Raw genomic sequence first — 19,423 nt, 5'->3', positions numbered from 1 at the left:
TGGTAACATCTTATGTTTGGTCACTTAATCTCGTATATCCACCTTTTTTTATTTACTTTTTTTAGTCTCTCATTTATTCCTATTTATAATTGCTTATAATTTGCTTTTACAGATTAATAATTTTTAATCTGCTATCATTCCACATAAGGTGTCACATTAAAATAGTCTTTAGACCGGGGGTCGTCAGTGACTAAAGATGAGGAAACATTTAAATAGATTTTTTAAAAAAGGATACGTTTTTTATATTTCAGGAAGACAATGCTGAACTGCAAACTGCATCTATTCCAAGAGCATAGCTTCATATTACAAGAGTCTGGGTGCATGACTTGTCTGCCTGTAGTCCAGACCTTTCATTAACTGTTAACACTTTGAACATTATAAAGTACAATATACGATAAAGAAGACCAGCAACTGGTCTCCTCAGTTCCAAAACATTTATAGACCATCGTTAAAAGAATAGTGGTAAACATGGCCCCATCCCAACTTTTTTAAGTGAGCTAATGTTTTTTTAATGAGACAGAGAAACATCTCATTAATTGATCTCTCTTGTATGTTTTTATTGTTAATAGAAATGTTATCTTATGAGGTAAAATCATTGCATTTTGCTTCACTTTACATTTGGCAGTGTCTCAAACTTTGTGAATTGGACTTGTACAACCTAAATGGTATTGTCTGAGGTGGTATTTTGTTTGTATTGCACTTTATGCACAATTACATTTGCAAACTGGAGTTGCATTGCATTGCACAAGCCTAGGAATTTATTACTGCTTGGTTACAGATTTCAGAGTCAGATTTACATACAAATTTCACCACTCAGTCAAGAATTTCCAGACACCCCAGTATTTATTGGTGAGTTTGAAGCAGCACAATAATACATCAAAGACAATGAGGCAAGTCACTAAGTATTTCTCACTGCTTCATGCGAAAGCAGAACACAAAGGTACACACAGACTTTGAAATTAGAATGTTTAGATTGCACCAACCTGTGTTTATAAGCCTGTACAATATGCAGATATACACTGCAAACCGTCCTGTCTCAGATGTTATCTAATTATTGCCCCATGTGCTTCATGTTGCATATTTGGCACAGTCTCTGCTGTTGTTTATGTACTAACTTTCTGTCATCACAAATCTCACCTGCCCCTTGTACTCAGACACAAAATAACCACTTGGACAACTGACATGTCATTAGCATGATCAACGATGAGAAATAAAATGACAAGAGTACAAGAGTTGTATTGTAAATGTTATGAACTTTTGCTGGTGTGCAGATCCTTCTAAAATGCTTTCCACCCGCTTGCACTGAGAGTGTAAGTGGAGTTCAAATGTAACCACTGGTCTTCCAGGAGATCATTTCCTTGTTATACTAACAGTCTCTCCACAATCATCAAATGGCTTCGTACTCTTGATCAGTCTTCACAGCATGTCCACGGCTGATGCATTTTTCCCCTAAACTGGGACCATTTAAAAACCTCCTCTAGGGGGCAGCAGCTCAGCATTCCTTTCTGGTTTTCACCATCTTGCTAGCATACTTGATAGGGATCCCCCAGCGTCTCATTAGATAGACATCAAACACATAGGCCGTTCCTGGCTCCAGGCCCCCAATCACAGCTGTAGTAACGGCCCGTCGAGGATTCAGCTCTTGGAAATACTTGCAGAGAACCCTCTCAGTGTCAGAGCGGGACTCTGGCCCCAGACAGGGTGCTGTTAGAGTTGATACTTCCTCTGCCTCCAGCTTTTCAAGCTTTCTACGGTACACACAGTACAGGCTTCTTTCCTCTGTGCCCATCCAAGCCAGGGTGGCGCTGCTGCAACCACGCAACCGGTTGAAGGATTTTATCTGCAGGGTGGAAGGCAGAGATGGGACCCCTCTGCGGTGATAGGCCGATGAGATCTGCATTTTGACTGAGGCCATTAAACCCCCTGGTAGAGTTTGGTCTTTAACTGAAGAGATCTCACCAGCGATAGATCCTTCTCGCTCCAAATGGATGAGATAGGAAGGACTTCCTTGGAGCCAAATATGAACCAAATCTCCCCCCACACCCTGAGAGGTTAAAATCTGCCCTTTACTTGACACAGTTACCTTGACCTTATCACCTCCACCACAGCTCTGTAAGGTGAGGAGGCCACTCTGTTGCCAACCTCGAGGACGGAAACTGAAGAACTGCTCTGAGTTTGAGCCTCCGTCTCCAAAGGTCACCCACCTCAGCTCTCCCTCTCTCAGAGAAGTGATTGCAGGTCGAGCCTCCTCATGTGTCTGAGCAAATGTTCCCTTGTAGGCTGCATTGGTCCCATTCAGCCTGTCAATCACAAACACATCAAAGTAATAAGGGGTGTCAGGCAGGAGCTCGGAGACAGTGCAAACACTGTCTGTCCCATCGCACACGCACTGGAGATCATCATACTCATCCTCGAGGGAGGAAGATGGACTCTGGTCTTCAGGATAGGTGTCCCATTGCCGCCACCACCACTCTTTCAAAACTGGCCACACAGTCACTCTCCTCTCTTTTTTGTCTTGTTTCTGATCTTTCTCTTTCCTCATACTCTCTTTCGCAGCACAAAGACTGGGGTAATTTTGCAGAGAATTGACAAGGACACAGTAATTGTAACTGTTCTCTGCATGTTGGAGGCTGGTTGTGGAGGGACTGGGTGCCCAGCTGAGGGTGACGCTCGTCATGCCCACACCTAATGTGTGAACCTTCGAGTCAGCTGGTAGCAGAGGGAAGGTACCTGAGGGCCCTGGGCCTTCGTGGAGGTACACTGTAGCTCTGGTGTTTTGCTGTTTAGAACGCAGCCTCAGGATGTAAATGGAAGTGCGAGGATGGGAAGGACCGCTGAATGTGTTTACTGCATCACCGGTGAAGCTGTGTATTTTCTCTTCAGTCCCAGGACCTCGCCACCACACTTCGGGCATGCTCTTTTTGGTGGTCCCTAAGACGAAAGAAAGATTTGATAACACAAAAGCATTTAATTGAAAATGTGCAGAATGTTACGCAGATAGATCACAATTTGTAGAAAAAACATCTCAAGTAACTTAAGCAGTTCTAACACTCTCTCAAGAGTTCAAAAATCTTCCACACATGCACCATTGATGTGCTGTGAAAAAAATACCTCTACAGCAACAACTTTTTTGTATCTCTGCAATCTACCCAGATACCTCTCAAAGGTCTTGGAGTGCTCCTGGGATTTGTTTCAGGTGTAAAAATGGCTTAAGTGAGGTGTTTAGTTTCAATGTGCTGCCAGTGCTTCATGGCATTTATCCAGCAAGTGTTTAGAATCCTGCTGGAGGGCTGGAGCACCTTTCCAGAAAAAGATATTATTTTAGTGCTAGGAGAGAACATGAGCCCAAAAATCTTTTTGTTGAAGGCAATAGAGTACAATTAAATTCAATACTAATTCAAACTTTTGGTGACCTTACACATTCTCAGGCATTTAGATGATTGATTTTTAATGTGTTAGCGTTAGCATCTGTTTTACGTATTATGTTTTCAAAACTGCACTGTTTTTTTTCTGAAAGCTATCGCAGGAGTTTATTTTTCTGTATTTTTTCTTGTCTGTAGCTCATGGTGTGTTTGGTAGTTTAAAAGGTTCAACTTTTCAGACAAGAACAACCAATCATGAGTGTAAAAGTCTTGATTTTTTAGCATATTTCCAAAAATTTCAAACTATTTATTAGTTATTTTGGGACCGCTTTTCCTGAAATCATGTTGTGATTTCTGGTCCAGCCAGAACCATGATGGAGATTAGGTTAAAGTAAAGTATTGAAATTTAGAGACAGTTCCTGCTTTAACTGAACAAACAAGAGCAGCATGACCAAAAATCAACAGCACACTGTCTCAATATAAGAATACACAATACGTTCTTATCTTTGAAAGCATAAGTTCTGCTAATTGTATGAAACAACTTACAAGTTACATTTGTTTACAGAAAATCTTTTGCACTAACACACAAAATGGCATTTGCCACTTCATAAACGATTACCAGTATTTTCATTCACACATAAGTGTTTTCATGTTGAAGAACAAACTCTTCAGCTGAATGAAGCAACCAGCAAGTAAACACAAAGGACAAAAACAAACAAAGAAGTTTTTACACTATTCATGTCTCCTAGTGCTGAAAAATTGCTCCTCAAATGAGACCAAATGTTACAGAATCAAAGTGAATAATTCAAGCTGGCGATGGAGACCCATGAGCTCACAGTCTGAATGATTCATGTGTCATTTCATGTCTTCATAATGTTATTCTAACATATAAAAAAGCTTTTGTAGGTAAACTGGAACAAAAATCTTTGCCTACATATGTCCAGAATGTGGTTACTGTAGTTTGATTGTTCTGTGTGTAGTTTTGACTCAATCTGCATTTGTGCTCTGTAGTATGTTTGATCCTGAAAGTTTATTTATTGAGTTCGGTTTACTAGCTACAGATTACTGCAAAGCACAGTTTTATTTAATCGCTCTTCCGTGTTTGAATTGTGAGTTGGAGGCCCTTTTCATGTGTGTGCTTTGAGATACCTTAAAATCGAATGTCTATTCTAAAACTTATGACAGATACCAGATACAATCACACAATCACTGCCTCTGTCCAGATTCTGTTTTGAACTTGAACAAACTGGTATAATGTACTGATAAGAAGATGTCTGGAGACAAAGTTTAGGGACAATCACTTTTCAAAACACATAAATATGACCAGGCTGCTACGGTAAAATAAGTGTTTGATTAATATCTGTTTTGTGGTCTTTCAGTGTGATCGAACAACAGCAGTAAGCTAAAGCTGTGACCTCCAAGTTGCAAATGTAAAAAAATAAAAAGAATCAATCCGAAAACTCTGAAAATACACACATAAACACAAATACGAAGTGAGGTAAGATTAGACTCTTTGTCCTTCAATAATCCCTAAATGGTCATGATAATATCTAATTGATTGCCTCAGCTTAAATGGATGTACAGATGATCCTCAGTGTATGTGGAGGTGCAGTTTGTGGCTTCACTGTGTGCTCACAATGCAGGCTTTTTAGGGGTTTGTCCTTCAGGGTGCGAGCGGCCAAGCTCCATTCGATGGGAAGGTCACAAGGGCTGACAGTCACAGACATTGCAGAGGCCTTCTTCAGCGTAAAGTAGAACCTGTGAACAGACACCAAAGATAACCACAAAATGGGGCTTGATTCCTTACAGTGAATGTCAAAAAGATAACGTCCTATTTCTATTCAGCTGCAAAGTGATGGATGAGAAGACAAGATATCTTCGCGTGCACACCATGTACAGCATTTTTTCATTTAATTTGATGGCTTTTGGATAAGGTGGGCTGGTTTCTAGTTTACCAAACCATGATGATTTCAATGCTGCAGCTGTTTCAAGCATTTCTAGTTGCTTTGTTTAATTTTACCTACATGCTGATCAGTCACTGCAGATCAGGGTAGGTGACCCGCAAATCTGTAGATAAGGCTGCATTTAAAGATGGATATCTTCCACTTGCACGACTGTCAATATCGGATTACAGATTTGCATATTCATGCTGTTGTGGTCGGGTTTTTTTAAAAATGGATTCAAACAATTACTATTCTTCCTCTGTCTCTTAGGTAGATGGTAATATTTACCAACCTTTTAACAAAAGTGTCTAGTAATATCATTCGACAGTTTGTTAGGCTTCATGAGAATCTGCTTACTGCATGGTTATTCCTAATAAATATTTGTTTGCCTTCTGCACAAATACAATTATTCATAATCCTGTGCAGATGGTGCCTGTTTCAAAACAGATGTGGGACACTGTCATTTTCAAGGGCACGTTGTAGCTTATTAAACAGTGTGATTAATTTCCAAATCAGTGTTTTTTCTCCGTTATTTGCAGTGTAGTTCTGCATGACTGCACTTGTGGACAGACTGCAGCACACAGTGAGATGCAATTTTCAGCTCTCACTTTTCAGAAAGCAAGAACATGCACTGTTGTGTAAGGTTCAGGCCCTACGAGCACCATTTCATCTTGCTCTCTGTCAAGACTCGCGCTGAAATCAGCCTCTGTCTTCCCCAAGGTCAATGGCAGGTTATATGTGAATGAAGGGGGAAGGACAGATTTTATTAGCATTTCTTTACTGGTCTTCAGAGAACAAAAATTAGGAAAAATCTTCAGTTTTTTGCTGTTTATGGGTCAATTAGTGTGTTTTTCAGTCAGTGTTGTTAAATGCAGACCAAACAATGCATAAATAATTAAAATCTCACTTACATTTTAAAAAGTAAATTTATTCTGGAAGAGGTGCAATCTTATCATTTTAGAACATTAATTTGATTAATGAAAAGGACATTTATAAAGGAAAAAGGGCAAAAATTGGATTGTGCCAGCTTCGAAGTATTTGGATTTTGGACAGGCAAATGAATTAGAAGAACTCAAGAAAATTATGACTGCTCACTGTTTTCTCACTTTATACAAAGTCCATTGGTTCCCTGTGGTGCCACAACACTTGCCAATGAAATGAGCTCAAGTAAATCCACAAGAATGTGTCTTTGTTTGAATAAATTTAGATAAACTTAATACTTTTTTCTTCTCTCTAATTGGTTCTTTTTGCTTTGGTTTTAGAGTTGCATTATCCATGCTTATGCTTGGTCTCTTTCTTGCCTCGTTTTATTTTAAATATCCAGAAAACTGCCTTTGTTGTCTAAAAAGATGTTCCATTTGAAATATTTAGCCATTCATTTCTTGCAATTATTTGCGCTCCTCAGCTCTTTTGCTAACAATATTCCATGGGCTTTTGATTAGGGGACAACACCTCAAAGTAAAACCAGGGGTTCTTTTCCTATAATATAAGCCTTCTTCACGACATTTCAAAGTGCAATAATATACTTTTTATATTTTTCTTCCTAATCAATGTCATTTTTCTAATCATACCCAAACCTGGAAAACAGAAGATTTAGTTAAAAAATGCAAAGTTAATTTCTTTCCATCCTAACAAATTAAAATGATTGTAACTGGACTCTGGATTGTTTAGTCAGCATGGTTGTGATTTTTTAGATGTCTGACCTGTTCTGCACAGATGGTGGCAAATGGAAGGTGCCCACACGAGACTTCATTTCCATGATTACAATTTTCTTTCTGTATGAAAAGCCTTCTGCACACTGGTGGAGTTGCATTTCAAGAGACAGGGTATCAGTTGCTCGCTCTTAATTTACAAGAAGTTGAGTTCCACGTGACTTTATGTAAATAAAGACTGACAAATGTAGACTTGCTGAATTTTGAGAATGTTTCCAAATGAGTCTCCATGTTCATCTGAGTAGAAAATCCAGTAGCGTTCATCTGATCTGATGCGGCTTGTAGTTTTTTCCTGTCTCATGTATTGTGGCACTGCCTTGTGCCTTGTTTGGTCATCAAGCATGCAGTTATTGGAAGTGTTGTGATACCTCTTGTTCAGATACATCCCTGTGGACACTTACTTAAGTGTTTCCTGATTGGAGGGTCTACCTAATCTGGCACATCAGACATCTTTGCCAAAAAGTTCAATTGGAAAACCTGTTTATTATCCCTAAGTTGTATTTTTGTCAAGGCAGACGATAACAATTTCTGTTTCCCTAAATATTTGTTTCTATTTCAAGATTTAAATTGATAAGGTTTCACTGAACTAATCCTGTTTATATACATTTACCAAAAACAGGCCAATCTGTATAATGAGCACCTTATACTTTTATATTTTGATACTAATCATTTAGCTCTTTCATTAAATAAGAATTTGAAGGCAACACTATTACTTGTACTCCTTTTACCACTTTGGTGCTGCTTTTTCCAGAGTAAAAAACAGTATCTTACACATCATTATTCAGAAACATCATCTAAACATGATTCAATTTTAAAAATAAAGTTACTGCAGCACCAGTGTCAATCAGACACCAAACCAAATGATACATTCCCTGTATTACCTGCGTGTTTTTCCTTTAGGGAGCGTTACAGAGGTGATCTTTCCCTCTGGCAGCCATGTAGTTGGGCGAAGAGGAACCTCATTCTCAGGTGCCAGAGCCGAGTGCATTTTGGGCCAAGAAGAGCCACAAACAAGTGCCAAAGCTGCACCGACACACCAGGACAGCAGTGTGAGTGCCATCGCTTAGTCTCACCCTCTGTATCGTATTGTAACACTTTTCTCAGTCACTAGGTCGTGGATATGTCCTAGACTCTGAAAGACACGGCGAAAAGGTCAGTAACATCAATCAGAGCCCACCAGCAGCACACACACACGCACGCACACACACAGAGCAAAGCACTCAAACACACTTAGAAAGACTTCTACGGTACCATTCACACTGACACTAAAGAGCTTTGCTGGCTGATGATTCATTGATATGAAGAAACATCCTATCTTATTCAGACAGAATTATTCATGTCGAGGATAAGTAATTGCAGTGCTATATTACTGTGAAATGTGTGCATAGCACAGCTTGACACTCACTGTAAAAAATCACCCATCGCACCACTTTTCAAAGTGTGAAGTGGGCTGCAAATATGGCTCTGAAGTCAATGCTTTTAAATCTACATTTCTATTTTTAGTTGGAGGGTTCAAATGGGTTCCTCCTCCAAATATGCTTCATTATAGGTATTAACAGATATTCTATGAGGAAAAAAAGGGATGCCAAGGTGATGTGCCGCTTAGGCAACACCTGGAGCTGCTTTGATGCAGCCAATCAGCCTAAATGAATGCAGTGTCTCATAATAAGAGTTTGAATCAGACTTTTCAGTGTTTTTGTCTTAATTTTTCTCTCACTCTATTAGAGTTTCACTGTCTTTTTTATGTGCACATCTACATGTGGGCGTGCTATTGTGTGTGTGTGGTTGTGATGCACTGATAGTGGATAATTACAGGTCTCAGTGTTCTACCGTCTCCCCGGAGAAACACATTTGTTCAGAGTCAGAGAGTCTTCACAAACACACTCCCTGCCTTCACCTAACAAGGTGTATTATGTGCGGTGCCCTATAGATCAGATCACAATCGCAGTGGAACCATGGAGGCAGCTACAGAAGGTACATCAGAGACTTTTGGGTCCTGGGATCCAAACTCACAAACAGTCGCACAGCTACAAAGTCACACAGAAACGCCTGCTCATTATCCTCACACAGAAAGAGGGGAGTGAACGACCCATAAAGCTTTAACTGAGAGTCATGCAGGGGGAGAAAAACAGATTGAAATGGGAGGCAAGAGAGGAAGGGGAGGGTGAGGGAGCACTGGAAATGGAAAGTAAGAAGAGGAGGATGTTGGAGTAATTAGAGGGGAAAAGATGGAGAGAAGCAAAGCAGAGAAAGTGGTAACTGAGAAAGAGATGGCTGGAGTCAGAAAAGAAAAACATCTTTGCAATGCAGTAAGACCTCGGTGAATCTGCTTCTGAGTTTTATCGAGATATATGAAGCTGATTGGTGTTTACTTTAGCCCCCGTGCCAAATGTCCAGTGTGCCACACATAACCAGACGGTTTCACAACCTCACAGCCCCTCTCACACACTCCCCCCTCAGTCAGTCTTGATAAAGATGAAGACACAAAAAAGCTTGGCGGGCTTGCTTCTTCAAAACACGCCTGCTGATAAAAAATGCATACGGCTCCTCAGCAAATTATGGCCAATTGAATTTTCATAAGGCAAAAAGGCTGGGTCTTAAACAGAGAGGGAGCTTCATGAACTTAACTACCGCCCTCTATAAATAAACACACACTTCACTTTAAACACAGGAGCTCCTGGCTTTGATGGTCCCACTCACTCTCTGCTCTGCTAGCATTTTTTTTATGAGTTTCCTCTTTCTATTATGTTTATCCCAGACTCTCAAATGACTGCTTTTATTTGGGATTCTGTGTTTGGGTTTTAATTAACTCAAGCTCTGCTCTTTTTGCCTTTTTGTGTCTCTCTTTTCCCTTCTTTTTCTTTTTGCTTTTCACTTCATTTGGTCCCCTTATTTGGAAGTTGGTGCAGGCTCAGTTTCAGTGGGACAGGTTGACTGCTGTGTGCTATCTGTCTGCACATTGTATTAGCTATCTTCTATCTCCCTGGGCTCTGGCAGGACCATCTGCCTTCTGTTATCTGTGGGCAGGGACAGATTAAATGGCATGGGGTGGTCCCTACAGGATCCGTTGTCCACCCCCCCAAAATCTACAACGGGCAAAGAACTGGCCTGTGATTCAAGGTGGGGGTTGATGAGATGGTGGCGGGGCAACACGCAATGACCGTGGAACTTGATAGGATTTCATGCCTGATTTTCTACCTCGCTGCATGTACATTTGAATATATTAATGCATTTTCTGTCCTTAATACTTTTCACTGTCCCTTTGTGTCTGCACCTCTCATTTTCCTTGTCCTATGCATTGCTGTTTTACACACTTTCGTACAGTACTGTGATATTTTAGTGATATATTCTGCATGCTCATTGTCTTTGACCACAGTCCCACTCCAGAGACTCCACACACTTTTCTAATTAAAAAGTATCATAATCCATGCAGTCAGAAAGAGAAGACACATGGCCACAACCTTCAAACACCCCAAACGGGATTCTATCAGGACAAAAACATAGTAAAAGTACCCTGCATCTATCTCCTCCGGGGACCACAAAAACGCTCTCCCACAAAAACAACTGATTCAAGGAAACAAGTTGCTGACTTACTCAACCAGTGGAAATTTGATACACTCACACACACACATCCACATGCTCTGCAAGGACAACATGAATGCATGCATCCCCCTTACCTTCTCTCAGCGCACGTTCTCCCTCTGTGATGCAGGGAGTGAGGGATGGGATCAAATGAGAGACGGAGAGAGGATGGAGGAGGAGGAGGGGGGGTGGTGGGGGGTGAGAGCCGGTTGTGAGGAGAGGAGGAGCGACAGCAGGTTGTTGTCGGGTGTTCCACTGACTCCTTCTCCCATGAGGTGTTGTTCACTTCTGTTCTTCAGGGGGTGTCTCTTCCCAGCTCAGGTGTCCCTTCAGGGCTGTCCCAGCTCCTCTGCGCCCTGGTGTGGTGCAAGGCTCCCCAGGTGCTCCCCTCACTCTGTCAGTCTCTAAGTCCTTCACACGTGGAGGCTTGTCCTACTAAACACTATGTGAATGTCATTCGGTCAGTGAAGCCTGAATCCTGTCTTCTCCTCTCGTTTTACCCTCCCTCCTGTTATTTTCACTTGTTCGCACCTCCTCCTGGTAGTGAACAGAGCTCACTTGCAATTCAAATGGGCTCAAGTGTGACTGTGTGTTTGTGCATCTGTATGTGCAATCTGAGAGTGAGGGAGCGAGTGGGTGAGTGTGAGGGGGCTGACGGTGAGGTCGGTGAATGGGGGAGGTGATGAGAAGACGGAAAGAATGTGTCAGGAGCAGTGCGAGGGAAAGGGTATATCTAAAAGTTAAGTCCATTCATAGTTTATCAATCTTAAGCTGATCTGATAACATCTGTATGCAGTTACGATGTCTTTGTGCCATCATTCCTGTTTCAGTCTGACATTTAGCCTGCCTTTAAATGACCATAATTAAATGGAGGAACTCCTTATCAGACCCTTTATTGATTCATGCAAATATTTTGTGCACAGAAAGTGAGTGCCTTCTTAACAGTGGAAAGAACACAATTATTCCAACCATACAAATACATTCTACGACTTAAAGGTTTGAGGAGAATAAAGTTAATGTTTTATACTGGCAAATCAAAGTCTTGACTTTTATCTTATGAAAATGTTGTTGAACAATCTGATCCAAAAAGCTCAAGTGAAAAAAATTGCCAATAATTTTTAGGTGAAACTATTTTTTTTTTATGGAGGAACAGCCTATAAACTTGATGTGCAAAAGTAATTAATAGTTACTGGAAACATTTGGATCACTCACCTGTTTCAGTCACATATATGTGGGTTGAATAAATTTCCTGAGTAGATAAATGACAATGTGTGATGAATTTGCTTTATTTGTTTAACTGGGTTTTTGATATCCACTCTTTTTAAAATTAGGGAAAAAATGTAGAAAAAAACATTTGTTTCCTTACCAGTTTAAATTCATGTCATTCAAGTAATTTTCCTTTGAAATTTGCTGCTATAATTTTGAATGAATATTTCCATCGCTTTGGCCCTGTGATGGGCTGGCAAACCGTCCAGGGTGTACCCTGCCTCTTGGCTGGTGGCAGCATGGATAGGTTCCTGCTCTCGCTGTGACCCTTGCAGGAAGAGTGTGTAAAAAAATTATAAATGTTCAATTAATATTGGCAGGGCGTCCTGTCCAGATGCAACCAAACAGGTCTAAACTATGACACTATCACCACCATGTTTCACAAATGGGATAAAGTCTTTATGCTGTAATCCGGTGTTTCTCATTTAAACCAAGAATTTCTACTTTGGTCTTGTTGTTCCACAAAACATTTTTTTCCAACAGCCTTCTGAATGGTCTTCACCAAACTTCAGACAGGCAGCAGCGTTGTTTTTGGAGAGCAGTGGCATATTGTTGTTGTTCCATGTTCTGCTGATGGTAAATTATTTAAGAAAATTATTCTTTGCACACCTCAATAAGCGACAGGTGTACCGAAAGGGAGATATAACTGGAGAACAATAAAACGCCTTCATCAGATGCTGTTAATGGCCAGAAAGACTGAAACGTTTAATTAGAAATCTTTAATAAATGAAACAGTGAGCGTCAGCCAGGACTATTCAGGACTAATGAACATTAAATATAAGAAAGGTCTTTATGTCCTTACTTAAGCTGGAGGTTGACCAACTTTTGTCACACAGTTTTTTTGTTTGTTGTGTGTGTGTGTATTTTCATGAAAAATATGTTTTTTTTTAGCTATGAGTCTTGAAGATGATTGATCTTTTATATCACACTACTAACATCTTTAGTCATCAAATTTGGATGCTGATTTTTGAGTAGTTGGATCCAAATTTGGAAAAATTATTTTTGAATTTTGAGGTTAAAAACACTAAGAAATAAAACACATTAGTCGATAAATAAATGTACATGTACCTGTAATTGTTTTTTTATGGCTACTGAATATATCAGACTGAAAGTGCCTTCTTTGTTTGTTCTTTGTCAGGGTTTCACAATAAATTCTCCATTCCATGAAACTGAAATTACAATCTTACCTTCATACAATTTGCTGTGAGAAATTTAAAGTCTGTAAACAGGATACAGCCATATTAAAGGCGTCTTGTCCTCGACCTACAGATCAAGTGCAGATCTCAGAGGACTGGAGGCTTTCACATCAGTGGTTCTCCAACCCCACCCTCTTATCTCCACACAATAGTGGGCCTCATGTAACCTGCTCTTTCTTCTGAGCTCTTTAATCAATATCATCAGGAAAATAAAAAGAGCTGTGAGCTAACTCCCCCTTTTCCATTTTTTTGATGGGGCCTTTTCTCTCTCTTTCTCTTCGCACTTCAGTGTAGAGCTATTGAGGTCGCTCTGAATAGGACCCACTCCACCCTGAGGGAATATTGTCTGACCGCAGTCGAGAATCCGAGAGACCCCTTCTCTCCCTTCCTCTCTCTGCCTCTTTTTGCCTGCACCATCACTTCAAAGAAAAATACAAAAATGTGGCACATGAGCTCTATTAATAAATATTTGGTCTTTTTTTTTTTTTGGAGTGAGGACCTTTCCGCCACTAAACTTTCTCTTTCTATTTCTCGTCATTCGTGTCCCATTTTGCAGTGTCACGGAAGTTGTCAAACTCTGCAATCTGGCAGAGCACGATATGGTGGCTGCTTTTGAAGCCTAGTTGGTGATTAACCTTTAAGAGATTACTACATACTCATGGGTTTGTGTTTTGAGCTGTGTTTTGGAAGAATTTGGGATTCATGTCTTCTTATAAGACATCTGTAAGACATCTGTCAGGCCGGGGATGGATGAATGAGCTTGTGTGATGCAAGCTCACACAACAGCTTTTCTCTGTTTCACTGCCATGATGACCAGCCTGAATATTTCTTTTGATTCCCCCCCTCTATGAGTCACCTTTTAATAATTCATCAATGTATAGACACAGGACAAATTCCATTTGCAGAAGCAACGAAAAAGTGTAAGAGTAAAAATGCAATTATACAAAATTACATAAAAATATACTGCAAAATTGGCCTTTTCATCTATAATTGATTCGTGCTTACAAGCCATTCATTATGCAAGGTGCCGCCTATATGACAGCCATGTATGAAATATCATATTCTGGGGTTTGGGGGGTCTTGTGCAGCATGCTTTCAGTGCTACAGTTAGGCTGCAAGCTAAAAGCAAAAAAATAAAGAAGAAGTGATTGATAGTGTGAGAAAATGGAAAAAGATTGGCAGAAACAGATGAGGTGAAGTAAAGGGATATGATGGAGGGCGTGCAAGCTGACAACGGGTTAACAGGAATCTTTATTCCTAACAACATGTCATCACCAGCTGTCCATCTGCTCCTGAGCTGTCAGAGTCCATTGGGAGTGTGTACGTGTGTGTAAATATGTGTTAGATATGAGAGAGATGCATTCAAGCCCATCAGAGACCACATCATTGATCAGCCCCCAAACAAGGAGCAGGGAGAAGACGAGGTTAGAGAGGTGGGGAACATAGATATCTCCCTCTGCTAATATCCAAGGTGAACGGGTGCGGGTCTGTGGTTGTGTATGTGACAAGAAGGAGGATTAGTTGGGTCAATCTACAACTGCCCTTTCAGTGTTTGGATGGGGGATGGAAGGAGGTGGAGATGGTGTTCCAGAGGTAATGAGAGGGAATCTATTAGTAGAGGGGGGTATGAGGACACACAAAGAGGGAACAGCGATGAGAAGGCTATGCTGTTTCAGGGGTGGCCCTGGAGAAATTGTTTATTTCTGTCTGGTTAAAGGAACTAGTCCCTGGGGAAAAAGAGACTGACTGCTGCAAGATGTTTATGAGTGAGTAGTGGGGGATGGACTTTATTCGAACCAACAACAAGCCGTTCCGCTGGTCACTCATCATTAACAAATATAGTCTTGCCTCTATAGTAAACTTAATCTATCTGCTTTTATTATTTCTTCATGCCTCCTTTTTCTTTCTTCCACCGGGTTCAGACTTGTTTTTCTCTGTGCATACCAAAGCAAACGGCATCCCTCCAGTGGTCCATTCCACTTAATCAAAAGTTTTGAGTGAAAATCTGATGAAATAAAAACATCTTGTTTTGATATCTATAAAGATGCACAATATTTATGATGATGTACTTTTTTTTTTTTTTAAGTATGTGCCAGCCTTAAGTCCTCATTTGTCTCATATGTGCACTGAATCTGCATCTCATATAAAGCACTGTAATCTCTCCCACTTCCAGGGTTTTCTTTCTCCCTTCATCCTTCAGGGATGGTAAATTTGAAGGCTAATTAGTCTAGAGAAACCAGTCAAGCCAAGCAGGCCACACTCATCCTCCCTTGGAGGATCTGGAAGCAACAACATCAGCTCGACCTCACAGAAGTTCACTCACAGCACAGCAAAAAACAGAAGAAGTAACAAAAGTTTTTATAGCAGTATGTTTTATAAATGGTGCACACACACAGTCAGCAAGCTCGGATTATGTAAGTATTTTTTACTTTGACAGAGGTCAAGTGTGGGAAATATTCTGCATCACACTCCATGATGCTATTTACAGAGCTGTCTGCTTCCTGGCTGCGAAGGAAATATTTTGCAGCATTTTTCTTGCTTTTCCTCTTCTCCTCAGTTCCCCCTGCTTTCTCAGTCATCCCTTCCCCCATCTCACTTTCTGTTCTCAGTCTTTCCCTCATTTCTGATCCATTTTTTATGCATTACTCCATTACTCTCAACTCCCATTTACAGTGCATTACCTCTTCCCATCTTTCACAAACACACTTTCACTCTCCTTCCTTGAGTCTCTTTGCGTCCTTTTTTCTTTCCTTCCTCCCTCACTTTCCTCCATTGCATTATAACACTTTGCTACTTCTTTGCTTCACCCCTTTTACAATCCCTTATCTCTGGTCACGTCATCTCACACTAAGCGTTTCTTCAATCCATATCTTTCTTTCTCATCTATTTTGTCTTTCTCTGTAGGCCTACATTGCGCTGTTTGTCTGCACTGCTGCCATCCTCCCTTTCAATTGGTTATTCAAAGCATGCCATGTTAATTTGGTTTCAATATAGGCTATTGTCCCTGCTCCTTTACAACATAATTTTACAAATGTCAGCAAATGTAATTAGCAGTAAATGTAACTGGCAATCAGTCTGTTCAGACATTTAATTGTCCTGTTTGAGCCCACATATGATTGCACAGAGAACAATGAATAGACGCTCAGTTTTGATGATGTCATAAATCACTATATCACAAGGGGTGATACAGATAGGCGAGCTGTGTGTAGAGATCCTGTCATTTCTAAAGCAGGTATGATGATGTGAGTGCTAAAGAGAAGCAGGAGTTCAGGGCTGTTTGTCATCATTCTCTTTGATTGCAGCACATAGCTTGCTGGAGCCCATTTTCATGGCTGCGGAGAAAACACAAAAACAAATTATCTTCATTTTGAACGGCCTGTACTTTAAGTAAGGACATTCAAAAATGCTGTAGACAATTAGTTTTACTCAGTCAGAAAATAAAGCTTTTTAAAATAAATGTTTCAGGAATGATAGGTCTGAAATGATTATGTTGCAGAAAAAAATCAATAACATTTTTTTATGATATGGACAGCCTAGTTATTTAACACTTACTGGATGATTACTGTGAATATTTAAATGCTTGATATACAAGTGGTTGTTTTTTAGAGTAAAGTCCAAATTTCTATTGTCTGAATTTCCCTCTTTTGATTTTTGTTTTGACTTGTCAGTTTCAACACATTATTTCATATAAATTTCTAACTACTAACATCTGGAAATATTTTCCCAAACCCAGTAAAAGTAATTTATTTGATGTATTTATAAACAATAGTTGGCATAAGAAATTACATTAAGTTTGTAAAAAAGTGGTAACTAACACATGAAATGATAGAACCAAGCCTCGGAATGATCCACCAGACAGGTTGTCCACTCTTTCAGGGTCACCTTTTTGTTCCTGTTACTATCACATGACCTGCAAACAACAGAAAAAAAAAATCTAAAACTCATGTTTAAGCTTTCAAACACAAAAAAAATATAGAAGGACATGTTGGAATGAGACACGTTGAAATGGGACTCCACAGCTGACATTATCTGTCAGTTCATGGTGCAGAGCTACCTCTGAAGGGTACTTCTTCAATTTGTGTTAATCCATGGGCAGCGGGACACACAGTGGGTAATAAACATTATCATTGCTGGGAATGGCTTGACATTGACACAGACAGCTCTACTCCCACAAAACCTGCCACTGCAGATTGACACAGGAATGGGGGTGGGGGTTGGGTGAAAGCATGGATGGAAATAAAATAAGAGAAAATGGAAGGATGAAAGAATGACAAAAGAGTGAAAAAGAAGGGGAGCTGACAGAGAGAGGGGATAAATCTCTTTGTAGGAAAAATGAAAGGAAGCTAGGAAGGAAGCAGACAGAGGGAGCAGAAGTGTTTAGAGGAAAAATAAGTTAACGGAGAAATGGTCTGGGAGATCGGAAGGGACACGGACGCAGGAAGCGTGGACTGGCATAGAGGATGGATGGATAAATAGCGGGTAGAGAGAACAGCATGGTGGGAGGTGCAACTTGATCAGAGCGGGGGCGAAATGCATTGTGGTGTGACATTTTTAACCCTTGAAGTCTCAGTAATTAGCTGAAGAAAAACATATTGCAAGCGATAGAAGGCTTACACCATGTAGCTCTGCATGACACGAAGTGATGATAACATGAAGACATGAGTAAACTAGTCTCTTTTACTTTATTCATCTAATTATAGTTTAAGCCATGATCACATTCGTTTTACTACGAATATATTTGGTTCATGCAAATACATGTAACACAAATAATACTTGAGTATCATTATGTGCATGGTATGATGGTTAGGTGTTTTTTGCCAAAAAATGTTTTCGTAATTAGCTGATGGAAGTGGAACTAACTGGAAGAACGGTGTGGCACAGTGCTCCAAAGGTATCTTCTTGTAATGTAGCTTCCTCAGGTCCCTGCGGCTCAGCTTACCATCTTTGTTCTTGTCCAATAAGGTGAATCTTTGCTACGGTGGGAGACAGAGAGATAAGAAAAAAAATGCAAAACTTGATTTTGTTTGCAACTATTTCATAATTTCATGTTGCTTTGTTCCATACTGAATTATGGCATTTCTTTCCAAATTTGCAGAGGATGAATTGTAATTCATTCATTGGTAAATAATTCATTTTGATTTCAAAGTTTTTGTCCTCTGTTTTTAAACTATTTCACACTAACATGATTGACAATAAAAACTGCATTTTCTAACATCAGTATGTTAGCATTTTGCTTAGCACAGCTGCCAGCATGGTTGTAGACTGCAGTGCTATTTCTTCAGAACTGACAGTAATGAGAGCTGGAAATGCATAAGTGCCTCCCTGCAATAACTGGGTATCTGTTTTCATGTCATCAAAATATTGCACAAGCTTTAATTTAATGCATTTGAGGATGGTGGTTAAGGTGGCTAGTGAGAGGTTGTCAAGTTACTCCTCCTTCACTATCTTACTGAATTATTTAGTGATTATTGACCAAGTCTTATTCATATGTGGCGTTCTTGAAAGCCTCTATCTCAGTTTGTGGACAGCCACACCGCAAAGCAACATAAGAACTTGCCACTTACAGTATGTTGATAATATCGACCGGTCGCTAGCCAGTCTGTGAAGAGTAGTTTATACACCAGCTCGATGATGGTGTCTGGTGTTAAAAACATCTTTATGTCCTGTGTAAGGTTACAGTGAGAGGGAAAGTGATCCCTTGCTACAGTCTTCTTCTGGTTATGGTTTCTTTAGCATAATATTGATTTAATTTGCTTCATCATTAAGTGAGGTCATCAAAGATCATAAATCATGTTTGTTAGTTTATAGTGACCTGCTTCTTCTATCAGTCCCATTTCAAACACAAAGCCTGACCTGGGCAAGCTGCGTCCTCTGGGCGTGGCTGAGGCAGTTCTGGGGCAGAGCTGCAGGTGTGTAGGACTCCCCCATGCGACTCAGCAGCAAAAACCAGTCCAGGAGACGATATGGAAACTGGCCTAACTCCTCCTCAGTGCATTTAGCCTTGGGGACTGTTCAGGAGAAATAACTGAGCTGATATGAAAGGCAGCAGTGCACAACTGAAATTGTGTGTCATGTTTAATGTTGTGTGTTTACCCAGACAGGGACCTGTGTGAGCCAGACCGATGCGGCGTCTCTTTCTGCAGGCCTCTTTGTGTAGCAAACATTCATTCCCATAGGTCTTTCCTACCACACTGCACACTGGTGCCCTCTGCCTGATTACATGAGTCAGTGCCAACATGTGAAACTGAAAAACTGCTGTGCTTCATGATTTTATATGATTTTTTTATGTGTATGAGTATGAATTACAAATGAAAAGACAGAAAAAAAGCTTGTATATGAGAATGAATATTTTTTGTAGAACC

The 19,423-nt window shown here is 40.2% G+C and overlaps 1 protein-coding gene across 1 annotated transcript; it reads right to left on the bottom strand.

The window, feature by feature from the left end:
• Nucleotides 1–824: 824 nt before the first annotated feature.
• ndnfl (neuron-derived neurotrophic factor, like) lies at nt 825–11,026 on the bottom strand. The gene is made up of 4 exons (XM_072390342.1): nt 10,695–11,026; nt 7,899–8,149; nt 4,999–5,120; nt 825–2,931 (listed from the first exon to the last, which is right to left on the bottom strand). The coding sequence occupies exons 2-4, from the start codon at nt 8,075–8,077 to the stop codon at nt 1,493–1,495; spliced, it is 1,740 nt and encodes a 579-aa protein (XP_072246443.1). The 5' UTR covers nt 8,078–8,149; nt 10,695–11,026; the 3' UTR covers nt 825–1,492.
• Between the last annotated feature and the right edge of the window lie 8,397 nt (nt 11,027–19,423).

This window comes from Leuresthes tenuis, unplaced genomic scaffold (genome assembly GCF_036924035.1).
Source record: "Leuresthes tenuis unplaced genomic scaffold, fLeuTen1.0.hap1 SCAF_8, whole genome shotgun sequence".
Classification (NCBI taxonomy): domain Eukaryota; kingdom Metazoa; phylum Chordata; class Actinopteri; order Atheriniformes; family Atherinopsidae; genus Leuresthes; species Leuresthes tenuis.
Note: the sequence above shows the minus strand (reverse complement) of the source record. Positions and strands in the feature narration are given on the sequence as shown.